The following is a 15,989-nucleotide window of genomic DNA, read 5'->3' as shown; positions in this document are numbered from 1 at the left end:
CCAGGTTGAAATCCGGTGGAGGAGGTATAAGGGGTCCCCCCCCCTTAGATCTAGATTTTTTCGCTCATTATGAGCATTTGGAGAATTTCTGTTGTTATCCATGAAAAAGACAGAAGAAAAACAGGTGGTGCAGAAGAGGAATAGAATTAAATATAGATTAGAGAAGAAGACAAGGTGAAGGAATAATAAGAGAATTTGTGATGAGATGATTCTGAAAATGCCTTCACATTTATAGCCAAACTTGAGTTCTTGAAAGATGTAGCAGGTTAAGCATGGGGAGAAAAAGCTGTACCAATTTAATAATCTATCCACTAGCCGCCTCTAGCTAGAGATCAACTGCACCAGTGAGAGCTTAGAGCAATTACTGTTGCTCATGTATTGGCTGCATGCACAATAGGCTGCGCTCAGAAAACGAAGAGTAGGAGTAAACTGAGTAAAGGTGTAAACCTTTCCTGGAAGCCGAGGTAAATATCCACAACCAAGACAAAAATTTTTTGGAAGTTGAAAAGAAATGAATTGGGAATAAAAACCCAAATCAGACAAAGGTGAAACTCCTCTTTAATCTAGAAAAAGGAATGCATATAGTCCCCAGCAAAATCAAGAAGATATGAGAGTAGAACCAAGGATAATTAAAGGACGAAACACTTAGAAGATTGATAGGAAAGCAAGTAGATTTACTGCTGAATAAGAACCCTAGCTAAGCTAGGAAGAACCCACTTTTTAGTGAGAGATGCTTTCAACTTAGAGAGAGAAAGCTTTTATTACTTCTATCTTATCTTACAAATTTATAACAGTTTAAAAAGTTATTAATAAATGTGTATATTAGTGGATCAATTATTAATAATTATAACATATAAAATAAAGACATTCAATGAAAGTTAAGTATGAGTAATCAACTAGTTCTTTGCCCAAGCAACACTTGGATATTCACAGGAAAAAATTATATATATTTATATATTAAATAGTATTATAAGTTTGTATTTGTTTATAGATTGTGTATACTTTTAATTATTTATTTATTTAATTAAATTTATTGTTATTGTTCTATTATTTAGGCTGTATATTCTTTTTTTTTTTTTTGGAAATAAGGTTGTATATTCATTTTGTTTTCATTAATTATCTTTTTATTTTCTAAGGAAAATAATGAAAAATAAAATAAAAAGTTTTTGGCAGGATTTTTTTTAATGTAAACGTGACATGTATACTTCTAGAATATTTCTGGTGATTACTTTACCATATAGTATTGATAATCAATCAATAACCTATACTAAAGGCGAATCTTAAATGACATATGTTATTATGAGGTTAAAAAAATTCCCGCCTATTTTTCTTTCCAAATTTCTATTTTTTATTATAATATTGTTACTAAATCTTATTGTATCTTAGATTATTATTTTTATGGAAGATTCTAATAATACCTTTTTTATTTAATAAATAAATCAAGATATGTACATGGTATTTCATTAGCTATTAAAACAAATCTACCTTTTTTATATTAAAACAAATCTAAAATTGGAAAAAAAAAATTCAAAAGAAAGGAAAATTTATAAACTAATATCACTTTAATAAATAAAATTTTTATACAAACAAATTCTTATAAAGTAAATGTCAGTATAAATTAAAAAATGCGAGACATACTTATGTGTCAATTGGTTTCATTAAAGTTTAATCATAATAGTCATTGAATTAAGTAAAAAATAAAATTTGTATTACCCGTGCATGCACGGGATCTAAACTAGTTATATACTAACAGACACACCAGCAATGACATGTGTCATTTTCTGGTGTGTCCCTTAGTTAGTTAGTTTATTTTTATTTTATTTTTGTAAGGAAACAAAAAAAAAGTATAACAAAATTATACATAAATAAAAAATTTGATGTATCATAGACAACTATTTAAGTTTAAGTAAAAGGGGAAAAAAAAATTCAAACTTCAACATATTTTTTCCCAAACATGATGTCATTTACTTCAATAATTACATATCTTTTTTTTGAATATTTTTTTATTACATATTATTGAATATTAGAAGCTCCAAAAAAGTAATTAGAATAATAAATACTTAAAATAAAAGATTTGATATAACCTTCCACATAATATATTAACAACTATGGAGCATAAATTTAAGAAAAATAAAAGTGAATTCTTAACAGGTGACATTTTTTTTGTTGCACAATTAACATGTGATATATGAGTGAATGTAGTAGTACTACGTTTATTACAACACCAATTTACTTTCTAAAAAAAAAATTCAAATAGAAATCTATTTACGGGTTAAATATGTAGTATATAGTTTTAAGAAATTCATTTGGTTAATAAGAAAAAAAATTGATACCAATTTGTTGGTGAAATATACTAAAATATATAGATAGTCAAATACGTATATGAAAATATCTATCTAGCTAACAAATTCTTTCATAATAAATTCATTATAGTATTTTATATAAATGTATGTTTTTTAAATTATAAATGTAGTTTTAATTAAGAATAAGTATTTAATATTAGCGTGCATGGCATGAGATCTAACTTTTTTTTTGGTGTTTAGAGAGCCACAAGGGCGAGGGTGAGAATCGATCCCATGATCTCTTGGAACCGAGAAGGAAGCTCTAGCCACTTGAGCTATTCCTCACTCTCGACATGAGATCTAACTTAGTTATGCATAAAATTCTACGATTGAATTCTTAAGCCTTTTTTTTATTCAAAGTAGAATATTAATTTTGACAACCTTTGTTGAGACAAATCCAACTACAGCTTATATCCAAATATTTTACTTTACATGATCATTAAAAGTTGTAGTCAATGTAGATAATATATACTCCATATAGTTTAAATATCAAACTAATGTATTTAGGAGTGATAATGAGCTTGCTTGTTCATGAACAGTTTGAGCTCAAATCGGTCAAAGCTTGATTTGTGGTGGCTTGGCTCGGATTTGAGTTCGGCTCAAAACCTTAACGAGTCGAACAACGAGTCGAACTGAGTTATGCCAAGCTCAGCTTGAAAAGTTAGTGAATAAGCTGGATTAGTGTTTTCCATATAAAAATAAATTATGTGTATAGATATAATTATAACTATCCTAAATATTACACGATAATTAGTTATTCTTGTAGTATTTTCATTGTAAACAATAAACTCATCGCAACATTAAAAATTTAATAATTGAATGTAAAAAAGAGTTAAAGACAAATAAACTAAGAATAATAATAACTCAAGGTTGTTCGTGAACAGCTCGAGTTCGGCTCATCCAACGCTTGGTCAAAGATTGGTTCAATCAAAGCTTGATTCTTTAAGTTTTGAGCTCGGCTCAAGTTTGAACAAATGTTTAGAACACGAGCCGAGCCGACCATAGTATGGGCTTAGCTCGCTTGATTGGCATCCGTAGTTGCATTTAATCAAATGTAGATCGAAGCTCTTAAATCTATATTTGGACTCGACTCACTTGATTAGCATCCCTAGCTAGTTGTGTTTAATCAAATACAAATCGAAGCTCCTGAATCTATATTCAGACTCGAATTACTTGATTAGCATCCCTAGTTAGTTGCGTTTAATCAAATACAAATCGAAGATCCTAAATCTATATTTGGATTCGACTCACTTAATTAACATCCCTAGTTGTGTTTAATCAAATACAAATTGAAGCTCCTAAATCTATATGAAACAATCGGAGCGCGAAAAGCGGGTTAAGGCGCGGATCCGAATTCACAAAATAGAAAAGAAGTTTAACATGGAGATGCCGGAGCATCTTGGTCGTTGCTAAAGGTAGGACCCACCCTTAACAAAATTAAAGTAGTTCCAATAACAAGTTTAAACCCCAAAAAAGAAAAAAACTGTTGTCCCAAATTAAAAATAAAATATAAAAATAAATAATTAAATAATTAAGCAGCTCCCATCATCTTGTATTCCCAGTCCACGTCTTCCACCCTGTCATCTACCGTACTCCTTTCTCTCTCCTCCCAATATCTGATTCCGTCCACTCCACCGACTACCTGCTTAACCGGTCATCCCCCCTCCACACGTGCCATCCTTCCACTTTTTACCTTCTCGCACGTGCCTCTCCCCTCACCCATACACTACCATTTCTCTCTTGTTTGTGTGGTGCAACAAATTAAAGTAGGAGAGAGAAACCCACCTCAACAAACTTACACTATTTCTCTTAGACCTCTCTTAGCTACTACCCCTTTTTTCATTAAAAAAAAAATTATTTTATTATTTTTATAAAAATGACCCATTAAATCAAAATACCTTTGCATTTTGTCTATGTAGTTCATTCATAAGTTTCATTGCACTACTAAGCTCATTTTATTTTCATTTTTCTCTCTCTAAATCTCATCCGTTTTAATTAATTTTTTGTGCACCAAAAAAAAAAAAAAAATTCAATCAAACCCATGAGGATTAGGAAAAGAAAGGTACCTTTGCCACTTTCCCTTCTTTCTCCGGTACCTCTTTCAGATCCCAACCTTTTCAGCCGGTCACCGGTGCAAAACACTACTCATGATACTAACACTACCACCACCACCACCACCCTTTCCTCCTCCTCGTCGCCTCTGATGCTGTCGTCATCCGATCATTTATCGACAACTAAACGGTCCGCTGCGGATCCACGCTGCAGCGGACCGTTAGTCGATAACGATAGCACTTCTAAGCTTGCTTCTGCTACTAATACTACCGTTGATGCTACGGTAACTTTGTGTGTTGTTTTCATCTATTTTACTGTTGTTGTTGTAGTACGGATGGTTGTTGTAGTAATTTTATTTAAGAGCAATTGCACTACTATACATTCTTCAACCATATATAATTAAATTTAATTATTTAGTTCTTTACATTAGATAGATGGAGTACTAATAATAGATCTTTTTTGCTTCAACGATTTTACTTCTGTAGGGATTTGAGGTTGTCGACAACAGCGGACTACAAATTAACAATAATGAAGATAATATCAGGTTAACAATTATTTCAATTTCTTAAATACCATCGTTTGAATTTTCCAATTCTTTATGCAATGAAAAATTATTTGGAATTTTTGTTATTTACTTCTTTTATTTTTTGTATTTTAACTTTTATTTCATGTTGGTACCTACTTTGATCAAATCTAGAAATTAAAGGGTCAAGTATAATCATACTCTCTCCCCGTCTCGTCTGGTCTCTAAACGTTATTCCTACTTTGACGGTGATTGTTTTATTTAGAGACGGAGAAGGTAACAGTTTGAAGTACATAGATACTTAATTAAAGTGGGAATATACTAGTATTATACATGTATAATTTTTAGAAGAAAGGTGGGGAAGAAGTTTTTATTATCAGCTTTTGGCAAGAGTCACCATACCTTCCCCATCTAATCTCATCTAGTCCTTTTAATTTTCTTTTATTTGGTTATCTACCCAAAATTAAAATTAAAATTAAAAATAAAAATCAAAAAATAAAAATATATTTATATATAAAATAAAAGTATTATTATTGTACTACACCAATGCGATGGATGTTAGCATGGGGACGATGATGGTCCCCATCAACAGCATTTTCTCTCTCAATATGTATCATTTACATAACATACATATTTTTGCACCCACCTTCATCTTATATTTGTCTATCATTTTTCTATTTTTGTTTGATTTCTCGCTTTTAATGTCAATGGTTGTTGATTTCTGGGAGTTTCCGATTTTTAGTAACGCGAGTATAAGGAGTGCAACAGAAATTAACGATGATAGTGGACGATCTTTATCTCTCTCCAATAATGAAGGTATTGATAATAATAATAATAATAAACGCAATGAATTATTTTTGTTTTGTAAGTCATTCATTTCAATTGATGATGATGTTTTGAGATTGTTGTTGTTGTGAATAATATTGTAATGTCATTAGATCAAGTGGTAGGGAGGTGGTGCGATGGTGATAAAGCGATTCCACTGAAGAAGAGGAGGGGGATCGGGTTTGATACCTTTGTTGAAAGCTCGATATTTGATGGTATGGAGAAAGACATGACAACGACAACTATAACAACAACAACGTCAATGAAGTTGGATAACACCGGCAGTGAAGAAGAAAAACAAATAGTGGAAGGTAATAACGACAAGGTAGCAGCAGCAGCAGCAGCATCTGTAGCAGCAGTGAGTGCAAAGAAGGGAAATGCAAAGAGGGGTAACACAATAATGGAAGGTTCAAGGTGCAGCCGAGTGAACGGGAGAGGGTGGAGGTGTTGTCAACCGACACTCGTGGGATACTCCCTATGCGAGCATCACTTAGGGAAGGGTAGACTCCGGAGTATGACAAGTAACACTAGTGCAAAGTCGCGGTCCTCTAAGAAGAAGAGCAACTCTACAAATGGGACTAAATTCGCGCTAGGCCGGGTTGAGGAGGTTGAGGCAGTGGATGATAATAGTGAGAAGAAGTTGGAAAGAATGAGTTCGTTTGGTAATAATAAGAGGGTGAAGCTTGGTGTAGTCAAAGCTCGGTCGCTTAGTAGTTTGTTGGGGCAGACGAATAGTATGAACTTTGTTGCAGATCATGCAGATATTCAGCAGCATGAAAAGATTAGTAGCTTGGATTATCAATGAACAAATCAAGATTATGGATAAACTCGAGGTTAGAGTTATTTGATTGCTTGAATAATGATACACTATTAATTACAATATTAAGACGTATATATGTAATGTACGTCGTCGGTGCAATGAACTATAAATATAATCTTAGTATATAGTTAGTGTGTTATGCTATTATGGTTGCTAATTTGGTGTAATTATGGGTGATTATTAGTGCAAATTTAAGTTATTGTGACGAAAAAAAAAAGGAATTAAAACATGTTAAGAAATACTTGGTATAATATAAGATGGAGTTATATAAATGGACGTTTAAGGTTAAGCTTGATGTTTGGTGCAACAATATAAGTAAAGTCTTATCTTGTTTGTAGTTGTGCTCTTCCACATGTTTTTGGAGTGTTCTAGGATTATGCGTGTTGGGGATTAGATTCGGACAGCATATTTTGGATGTTTTGGTCTATGTTTTTCATATCATAACTAGCAACATTAACACAATTTTGATATTTGTAAATCATTAAAAAATTATGATAAAATTCTTCCTCCCAAATTAATTTGGACAACATATTAAAGATGTTATAGTGTACTATTTTTCCATTATGATAATAGTAATGCAAAATTAAATTTAAGTTTCTCTGTTTATTTAGTTTACTATAGAGCTATTACTCTCCAATTTTTACAAATGTCCTTTTTTTTTAATATTTTTTTTTTACTTTTAATTATTATTAGTATTTTTTGTTATTTTTTGGTCATTTCTAAATCAAAATTTACAGATTAAATATTTTTATTGTTTTAAAGTTGTAAATATATATATATATATATATATATATATATATATATATATATGTGCATATTTTAAAAAGATTAATTGTAAATGAAATATATGTTGTATGATAACTCTGATTTCCTTACATTTAGTTCCAGATTATAAACATAGTAAGGGAACTAATTAGTTAGTTCATCTATAGATACTTCTATCTCATTTTAGTTGCATTTTTTGATATTCTGATTTTTAATAATTTGACTATATATTGGTATCTCTAATTATGTTGGTAAACATTGTTAAGTTCGAGTTAATCTTAAAACAATTCTTACAAATTAAATCTTACATGTATTATTATATGTTGAGATAGGAATTTATATTGTGATATGATATTATGATACATATATTTTTCGATATATCATATGTCTAACATTATAATTTCACCTTTTTTAAAAAAAATAAAATAAAAAATAATTGTTTTCTTATTTGATACTTGTAAAATATAATTGTTAAAATTGATGATCTACATTGACTTTAAAGCAAATGATGCAAATAAACATTTAGTAGGAGGGAGTTAATAATATGAAGTAACTTGATATTACGCCTAATTTAACAACGCTTGGTGGCAAGTGTGCCAATAGCCCAACACCCAAAATTAAATAACTGTGAGATAATAAATTTCTTCCTTTTTCCTTATAAAAAAATAAAAAAATAAAAAAATAATTCTTTTTTGTTTATATTTTATTTTTTGCATGTGTGTCAATATTACATATACGGAGATTACGTAGTACTCTATCCGTCACATAATAAGTGACAAAATTATAAATGACACACACATATCAATGTAATAGGTTAGTTCCCGAGTCATGCAAGGTAATTTTCAATAACTATTATTAAACTATCATTATAATTGATTTTTATAAACACAAAAAAATAATAATATAATTGACAAATTTTGATCAAATTACTGAATTACAAAACATATGTTAGATATAAAATGATGTAGAAATAATCAAAATTATGTTAAGAAATTTTTTTTTTATAGTTATATAAAAAATTTATGTTAAAGATATGTTGAATCTTTTTATTTTTAGCAATTATATTGTATAACATTAGGGAATTATTTATGTATAAAATTTGTTTTTTTTTTAAATATAATTTCAAAAAAAAAAAAAAAACACTAAGGACACACCAGGAGATGACACGTGTCATTGTTAGTTTGTCTTTTGGTATATAGTTATTATTGATGATTGATTAATAAATTTGACCTTAGTTGATATTATAAAGCTTATATTAATAATTATACATATTTAAAAACATGCTTAATGTATTAATTTTATTTGTAAAAATCTATAGTCAAAGTTTTTTTTTTTTTTTTTTTTTTTTTTTTTTTTTTTGACACAATAGCTTATATAATACTTCATATATTTTGTCCAAAAACTTTTGTATACATCCGGTTTACACTAATATTAGTGTACATCGAGCAGTATAGGGGTAACTTTAAGCCAATTTAGGATAACTTTTTGCCTTTTTTGGGGTAACTTTGAACATAATATGATTTTTTTTATAAATCGAACAAGAAAATTTTTATAAGGGTGATAAAGTTACTTTCAATCACTAATAATTGAATTTTAGTTATTTAAAATGTGATTCTTTACCAATAAAACGTAGATTATTTTTATTTATATTGGGTTACTTTTATACATATTAGGGTAGCTTTTATTCATTTTAAGGGTAACTTTTGATCACTTTAAGAGAGATTTAAAATGGATGTACAATAATTATTGTACACCCGATTTTTTTAAAAGTTTGTGTATTTTGTCAAAGTTAATACTCCCTCCGTTTCAATATGATAATCTCATATGGAATCAATCACATAAAATAAGAAAAGGATAATATTTGGAATCTAACATTAAATTAAAAAACAATTCATAAATAGTTTTGCCTTATTTAATTTTTTTTGATTTTTTTTAGGAAAGTTTTAGTCATATTTGCATAAATCAAGGGAGTAATTTCTTTACTTAGAGTCATGTCATTAATTCACAATCAATTAATCTAACCAATCAGAATTTAATATGAATAAAATAGGAATTAAAAACTAAGTTAAAAGTGGAATACATTCAATATGAGTATATCTTAAAATTAAAATAGTATATGGGACTAATAAATTAAAATAGAGGGAGTACTTCATATGACTAGTAAAATTAATCAAATATATTAGTTGTTCTATGGCGGGACTGCGGGAGGAGTACAAGCTAATAAATTAGGTCGTGAATTTCGCTAGTATAAGTAATTGTCCATTGTTTAAGTGGTTATTTAGCTGCTGGCCGCTAATTAATAATTCTTATTAAAGATAGAGAGCGAAATTAAAATCACCATCCTATCTAACTCTTGTTGCTTTTTTTGCGTCAAAAGTCTCCGTCAAGTGCAAGGATAATTTAAGTAGTTTAGGACCATTTAAATACCGTACTTTTTCTTAATTAATTAATTTATTTTTAAGTGATTGATTGAGTATAAAACCTATTCCCGGTTTTAACCTCAAGTTTAAATTTTTGGTTATTTTGTTAAATTGATCCTAACATGGTATAAAGAGTCAGCATGACAAAGAAGGTCACGAGTTTAAATTTCATCTACCATAATAAATACTCCAAATCACTAGCTGAATACCTTAAAAAAAAAAAAAACTCCCATCTTAGGTGACTACGGTCATTGGAGTTCTTTTCATCTCAAAATATATACTGTAATTTGTTATTCCTTACATTTGAAAATAAATTCCCCTTAAAATATGTAATTAATGTGAATACTTTTTATAGGTATCTTTCTTAAAAAGTTATATAGATATTTTTAGAGATATTTATAACTCAAAAATCAATACTCCATATAATGTTCGAAAAAGTTGTAAATCAATGGATAATATTTTAGCCTTTTAACAACTATTAAGTCAATATGTGAAATAAATATCCTTTGACATAAGTACTGATAGTACTCCCTCCGTTTTTAAATACTTACTTCACTTTTATTTTCTGACCGTTTTTAAATACTTGCTCCATTTCCTTTATGGAAAACTTTTACAATATTTAATTTATTTTTCACACTTAATGGACTCAACATATTATACTCTCCCCTCCTATTCTTCCACTACTTTTGCTTTTTACAATTTTTTTATCTTCTCAACTACCCCACTATCTTCATATTTTATTACTTTCTCCAATTTCTCCTAAAACTCCGCGCATGAAAAAATGGAGCAAGTATTTAAAAACGGAGGGAGTATTCGAGTGACTGCACAATTTTTCTAAGCGAAAGAGAGACAATACGTAAAACAAGTTACAATACGTAAGTGACTAGCACTCCTATATGGAGAATCTTCCGAACGTCGAGTTATAGGCTTTTCAAAGTTGATTATCTTTAAAGGTTAAACAACACTTCATTAGCTAGCCAATCCGTTGCTCATTATATTTTTTGATAATGTGTATAAGCCATTGTACTTCCAACTCGGAAATGCAAAGAAGATCGCCTATTCAACTTGACATACATAGACTAAATGATAGTATGTAGGCATTTGCTACCAAATTATCGAGTTATTCTTAATTCACTCAGAATTATAATGCAGCTTGATCAATATCGACAATATGCTTTAATACCCTTACTTGACTCCTTGAGTACTATACTTTGATGATCTACATAATACGCCTTGATGATCTATATAATACGAATAGTTATTAGCTAATAGTTAGCCATTTAGCCTCTTTACCCGTATAATTGTAGCAACACGAAGTTTACTACGTAGTACTACATAATAATGGATTATATTTCGCATTTTATGAACTTCGATCCGTATATGACTTTTATTTAAATTTAATCACGACTCATAAAAAGAAATAAAGCTTCTTTTAAATCCCTTATCCCATAAGAAAGTTCAGCTAATAATGCCAAATAAAGCAGGTAGGGAAAACACATCCTCTCACGTGATAGTTTATATTAGTCCTTTCACGTTGCATTATTTGATAATAAGGTGGCTTTTAAATGAGGAACTACTTAATTTTCTTGTTAATAGAACTACTACAGTCAAATTAGCACAACTTAGTTGACACATCATAGACTGTAATATTTTTATCACCAACAATATCTTGCATTGCCTATGGAATAATTAAATACATCTACATCTTGTTAGTATAATTATAAATTAAACTTGATTAAACACACTTACTAATCCTTTTTTTTTTTACTAGCGGTAACACATTGCTTTGACAATTAATAGTTTTGTATTATAAATACACATTGTAATAAATCTTAAATAAACCATATTGTCATATTTTTGTTAGATTTAAATATCTTTGTAATGTATGATTTTATTTTATTTTTTTAAAAAAAGTTACATGTTAATTAATAAACTTATGGTAAAATTCAATTACGGAGTACTGTGTAAATAGTCAATGAAATAAAACTGACGCATCTATCAACAAACAAAGAAAGAAATAATAGTAAAAATTATTTAAATTAACGTTTTAAATAGATATATTAAGACAATTTCAACAATATTTCGGATTATAATGTTATACGGTTTTCGATCATATATAAGAGCATAGTAATTTTGTTAATTAAGGGTCAATAACTTGAAATAACATACCCATGTATTGTTATGTACTATGTAGTCGATATACCTGATAGGTTAACAAGTCATTACTTACATCACTACCTACATATTGTTGAATATTGATCATGACAAGGGTGACATTCAGGAAATAAACTTACACCCGTGTAAAGTGTGTTACAATAACGTACATGTGTGGTTGCTACTTAAAATTATGATATTGTCTAATCAATTTAGAAATGAAAATCTCCCAAAAAACAAGTAATTATATGAGGGATCTTTGGCAGCATTAGGCATGCACTCCATGATACCATTTTTTAAAGCTTTTTGTGGGGAACCACCCCACTTTCAATATCCAAATACTAGTATTTGTCATTATATAATACGGAGTAGTAGAGTACCAAGTATATACGCTATAGCTTATCTATTATATATCTGGGTTTATAAAATAGTCCGAATCTACTTAGTTTACGTACACTCGGGTGTATATATGCAACGTATGTATAATTGTACATAGTGTTGGGAGGTTGATGAATCTCTTTTGACCGTTGCAGCTGCCTTGTTCTTGGAATATCTATGGCTGCACAAAGTTGAACTGCAAATGATATATAGGTTAGAAAGTAGAAACATTCAACCAAACTTTACAGTTCTATATATATAAAAAGAATTAATGTTGTCCTTGGTCATTACTTCTTACTTTGAGGGATATATGCTCAATTTCTTTGCTTTTTCTGGGGCCAAATGCATTATGAGATAATTAGCTAGGCACCTTTTTAAATATTTATATATATATATATATATATATATATATATATATATATATATATATATATATATATATATATATATATATATTTTGATACCCTAATCTTAATTCAATTCATTCCAAAAAATCATTGTTATTGTATAACTCCCATTATCTCATGGTAACACTACACCATATTCAAGCTTGAAAGATCATATCCATAGTGATATCACGCCTACAATTTATCATGCTAATCATCAATGATGATTAGTCGTATGTGAGTTGAGACTAGTTTTCTCACAAGGGACCAGATGATGACTATTATTACGTAAAAGTATGTAAATTTGATAGATGAACCTTCTATATACATCGTATACATTAGCTATTGATTTGGAGAGGAATCTATCGATTGATATATAATCATACTCTTCATCTCGAGGATGATGACTCAATGAGAGAACTTACATTAGACCCCACAGCTTATGTTGCCAAATGCCAATGTTGGTGCTAGTCAATTCAAGTATCAATTTATGTGTAACAGAATCAAACGTGGAAATAGACTTTAATTATCACTAATAACCTTATAACAAGGTATTGACTTTTTTCTACTTTGGTGAATTCGGATCTACTTAAAGAATTTAACTTATTTATATATGATTATGAATACTATAGTCCACTTAGCTTAGCTTATTTTCTATCCTCTTCAGCTTATTTTGTCTAAATTTTATATACTACATATAAACGTATTCTATTATAGGAAAAAAAAAATATATATGAAATAAACTTATTTTATCTGAAATTGTCTTAAATAACTTATTACTTTTCTATGAATTGAACTTAAATTATTTGAACTTCACTTATATGGAGTAACTTAAGTCAAAATAAATAGATAAATTAAGATATCACTCTTATTAGAATCTTAAGAATGAAGTGTCTAAACTCTTATTTTGACATAGTCAGAGCTTTAAATCTGAAAAAAAAAATGAAAGCAGGCTAAAAGTCAACCACATTATTGCCTATTTGAAAGGGTACATGATTAAATGGGATGATGATTTATGTTTGTGGCCGGTAAACTTCGACAGAAGAAAAAGGTACAGTAAGAGATTTTACAAGGAGTTAAGAACTCGTCTTTCCTGACCTTATCGTTTGCAATGGTATTTGGTAGAATATATAAATTGATCCTAAGCTTTAAGCATACCTTTTGGTTATGAGTTGATCCTTTAACATGGTATTAAGAGCCAGCGTGACACAAAGGTCACGGATTCGAATCTAATCCATCCCTTCTTTCACAGAGAAATTTTAAAACACTGGGTGTGATAGAGTATATACTCCCCGATCATAGGCTTTAACCGTAAGGTTAAGTTTTTTGTTGAGTTGGTTATTTAACAATATTGTATATGAATAATACTTGTATGTAGTAGATAGCTAGGCTTATCCTTATAGGATTCTTTGTAAAGTTATTTATATTAGTTATACCGACTTGATTTGTACAAATTATAAATGTAACCATTTTAAAATTTTAATTCACAGAGTGAGGGAGTATATCTTATAAAATTTTACCTTTTATTAAGTAGTTTCTTACAACATTTTTTTTAGTTAATTTCACATAAAATTTATGTTTTATTTGGTAATTTTTCACAAAAAGTCCAATATATAATGTAATAATTATAATATTCCTCTTATTGTATTCACAAAACTATCATCACCTACACTTTTATACAACTTAATTCTGAGTAGGAGAACCACACATGCAAATTTAACAACTCAAAAACAAAACGATGACTAGAAAAAACCCTTACTATAAATGTCTAACTTACCAAATGATAATTAATTCTTAAAGAGTTTGGGTCTATTCTTATTGACTGAACTCAGCTGGACTGAACTGAACTGAATATTTTATAAGAGAAGGAAATTAGAAACTGAACTGACCTGAACTGAACTAAACTTATTAGAGCTGAACTGAATTGAAAACAATCGTATGAGAACAGACCCTTTATTTAAACCGATAAACCAAATGGATCCAACCATTTAGCAACTCTAATTTAACATCGAACGAACTATTAAAACATTTTGGCTAATTTTGTAAGATTAAAATATTGGTAGTAAGAGTTTTTAGACGTGAAAAATTTGAGTTTTCATTAGTGAAAAACTTTAGATTAAAAAACATTGGTGGTTTGACTTTTTATTGTGTAAAGGCTAAAGAGCAACTACACAAGATTTAAAGCACTACGTAATTAATAATATAAGTTATCAGAAATTGACATTCTGTTGATTAAATTTGTGGAGGAGAAAGATTGAGAAGGGCAGGCAGATAGATGTTACTCTTATGTATGTTTAATGGGAAAAAATATACAACTACTAGTTTATAGTATTTTATAATTATATGTACTCGTAGTTTATTTGTGTTAATGTGTGTGATGCGAGTGTCACTTATTATTTTGTTGGCAGAAGAAAAGTAGAAAAGCGTGCAGATGCAAAGCTGGCGAGACAAGGACTAAGGACAACTACAGCACGGCCTTAGTGTATAAGTGTATTCATTAATTAAATAACACCCTCGGAAATAATAGTCACATACTCACATATACAAGTATATGTCATGAAATCCGGTTTAACGTTCATTATAAAGTTGTCACGTCTTTAATACAAGTGCATGTTTTCTTAATTTTGTAAAATTAAGTAGCAAATCTGTTTAAAATTATATCATAGATCGAGTTAAAAAAAATGAGTTGAGACAATATGACTATTATTTACTCGGAGACTTAGAGTGACACGCAACGCTAAACATATACACAAGAGATTTAATGATGCTCGATCGTTTAGTTAATGCATATAGATGGCTGCTTGGCAATTTGGCATACAAGAATTACCAGTGTCCTTTTAAGAAAAGTTGGTAGAAGAAGAAACAATACCTTATTGTCTTTATAAACAATATATATGCTTGTGTCAAAAAAAATAAATAAACAATATATATGGAAGGGTTGAAGAATCAAAGTTTCTAGCTTTAAGATTATACACCTCCTATCCTTTTCGATTAGTTTAAGCCATCAACGAGTGGATATTAAATAAAAAACATGATATTAAATAAAAAACAACAACTAAATTAAGGAAAATCCGAAACTAATTAGTTATTTTCAATAATATGTATATCTAATTTCTTTGTTTAAATAAATGTCTCAATTAATTTGATCAATCAACATTGCATAATAAAAGTATGCATGTTAATTGCAGTTATGTAGGATACACACGTGTACAAGATACACATAAACTAAATTTTTTTTAGTGTTTAGAGAGCCACAAGGGCGGAGGTGAGAATCGATCCCAGGATCTCTTGGAATCGTGAGAGAAGCTCTAACCACTTGAGCTA

General features: G+C 29.2%; 1 protein-coding gene across 1 annotated transcript; it reads left to right on the top strand.

The window, feature by feature from the left end:
* Positions 1-4,130: 4,130 nt before the first annotated feature.
* Positions 4,131-6,868, top strand: LOC145630901 (uncharacterized). Its single transcript, XM_081683027.1, has 4 exons — positions 4,131-4,677; positions 4,880-4,938; positions 5,660-5,733; positions 5,856-6,868. The coding sequence occupies exons 1-4, from the start codon at positions 4,384-4,386 to the stop codon at positions 6,545-6,547; spliced, it is 1,119 nt and encodes a 372-aa protein (XP_081539153.1). The 5' UTR covers positions 4,131-4,383; the 3' UTR covers positions 6,548-6,868.
* Positions 6,869-15,989: the final 9,121 nt, after the last annotated feature.

Source organism: Chenopodium album, chromosome 5 (genome assembly GCF_948465745.1).
Source record: "Chenopodium album chromosome 5, dcCheAlbu1.1, whole genome shotgun sequence".
NCBI lineage: Eukaryota > Viridiplantae > Streptophyta > Magnoliopsida > Caryophyllales > Amaranthaceae > Chenopodium > Chenopodium album.
Note: the sequence above shows the minus strand (reverse complement) of the source record. Positions and strands in the feature narration are given on the sequence as shown.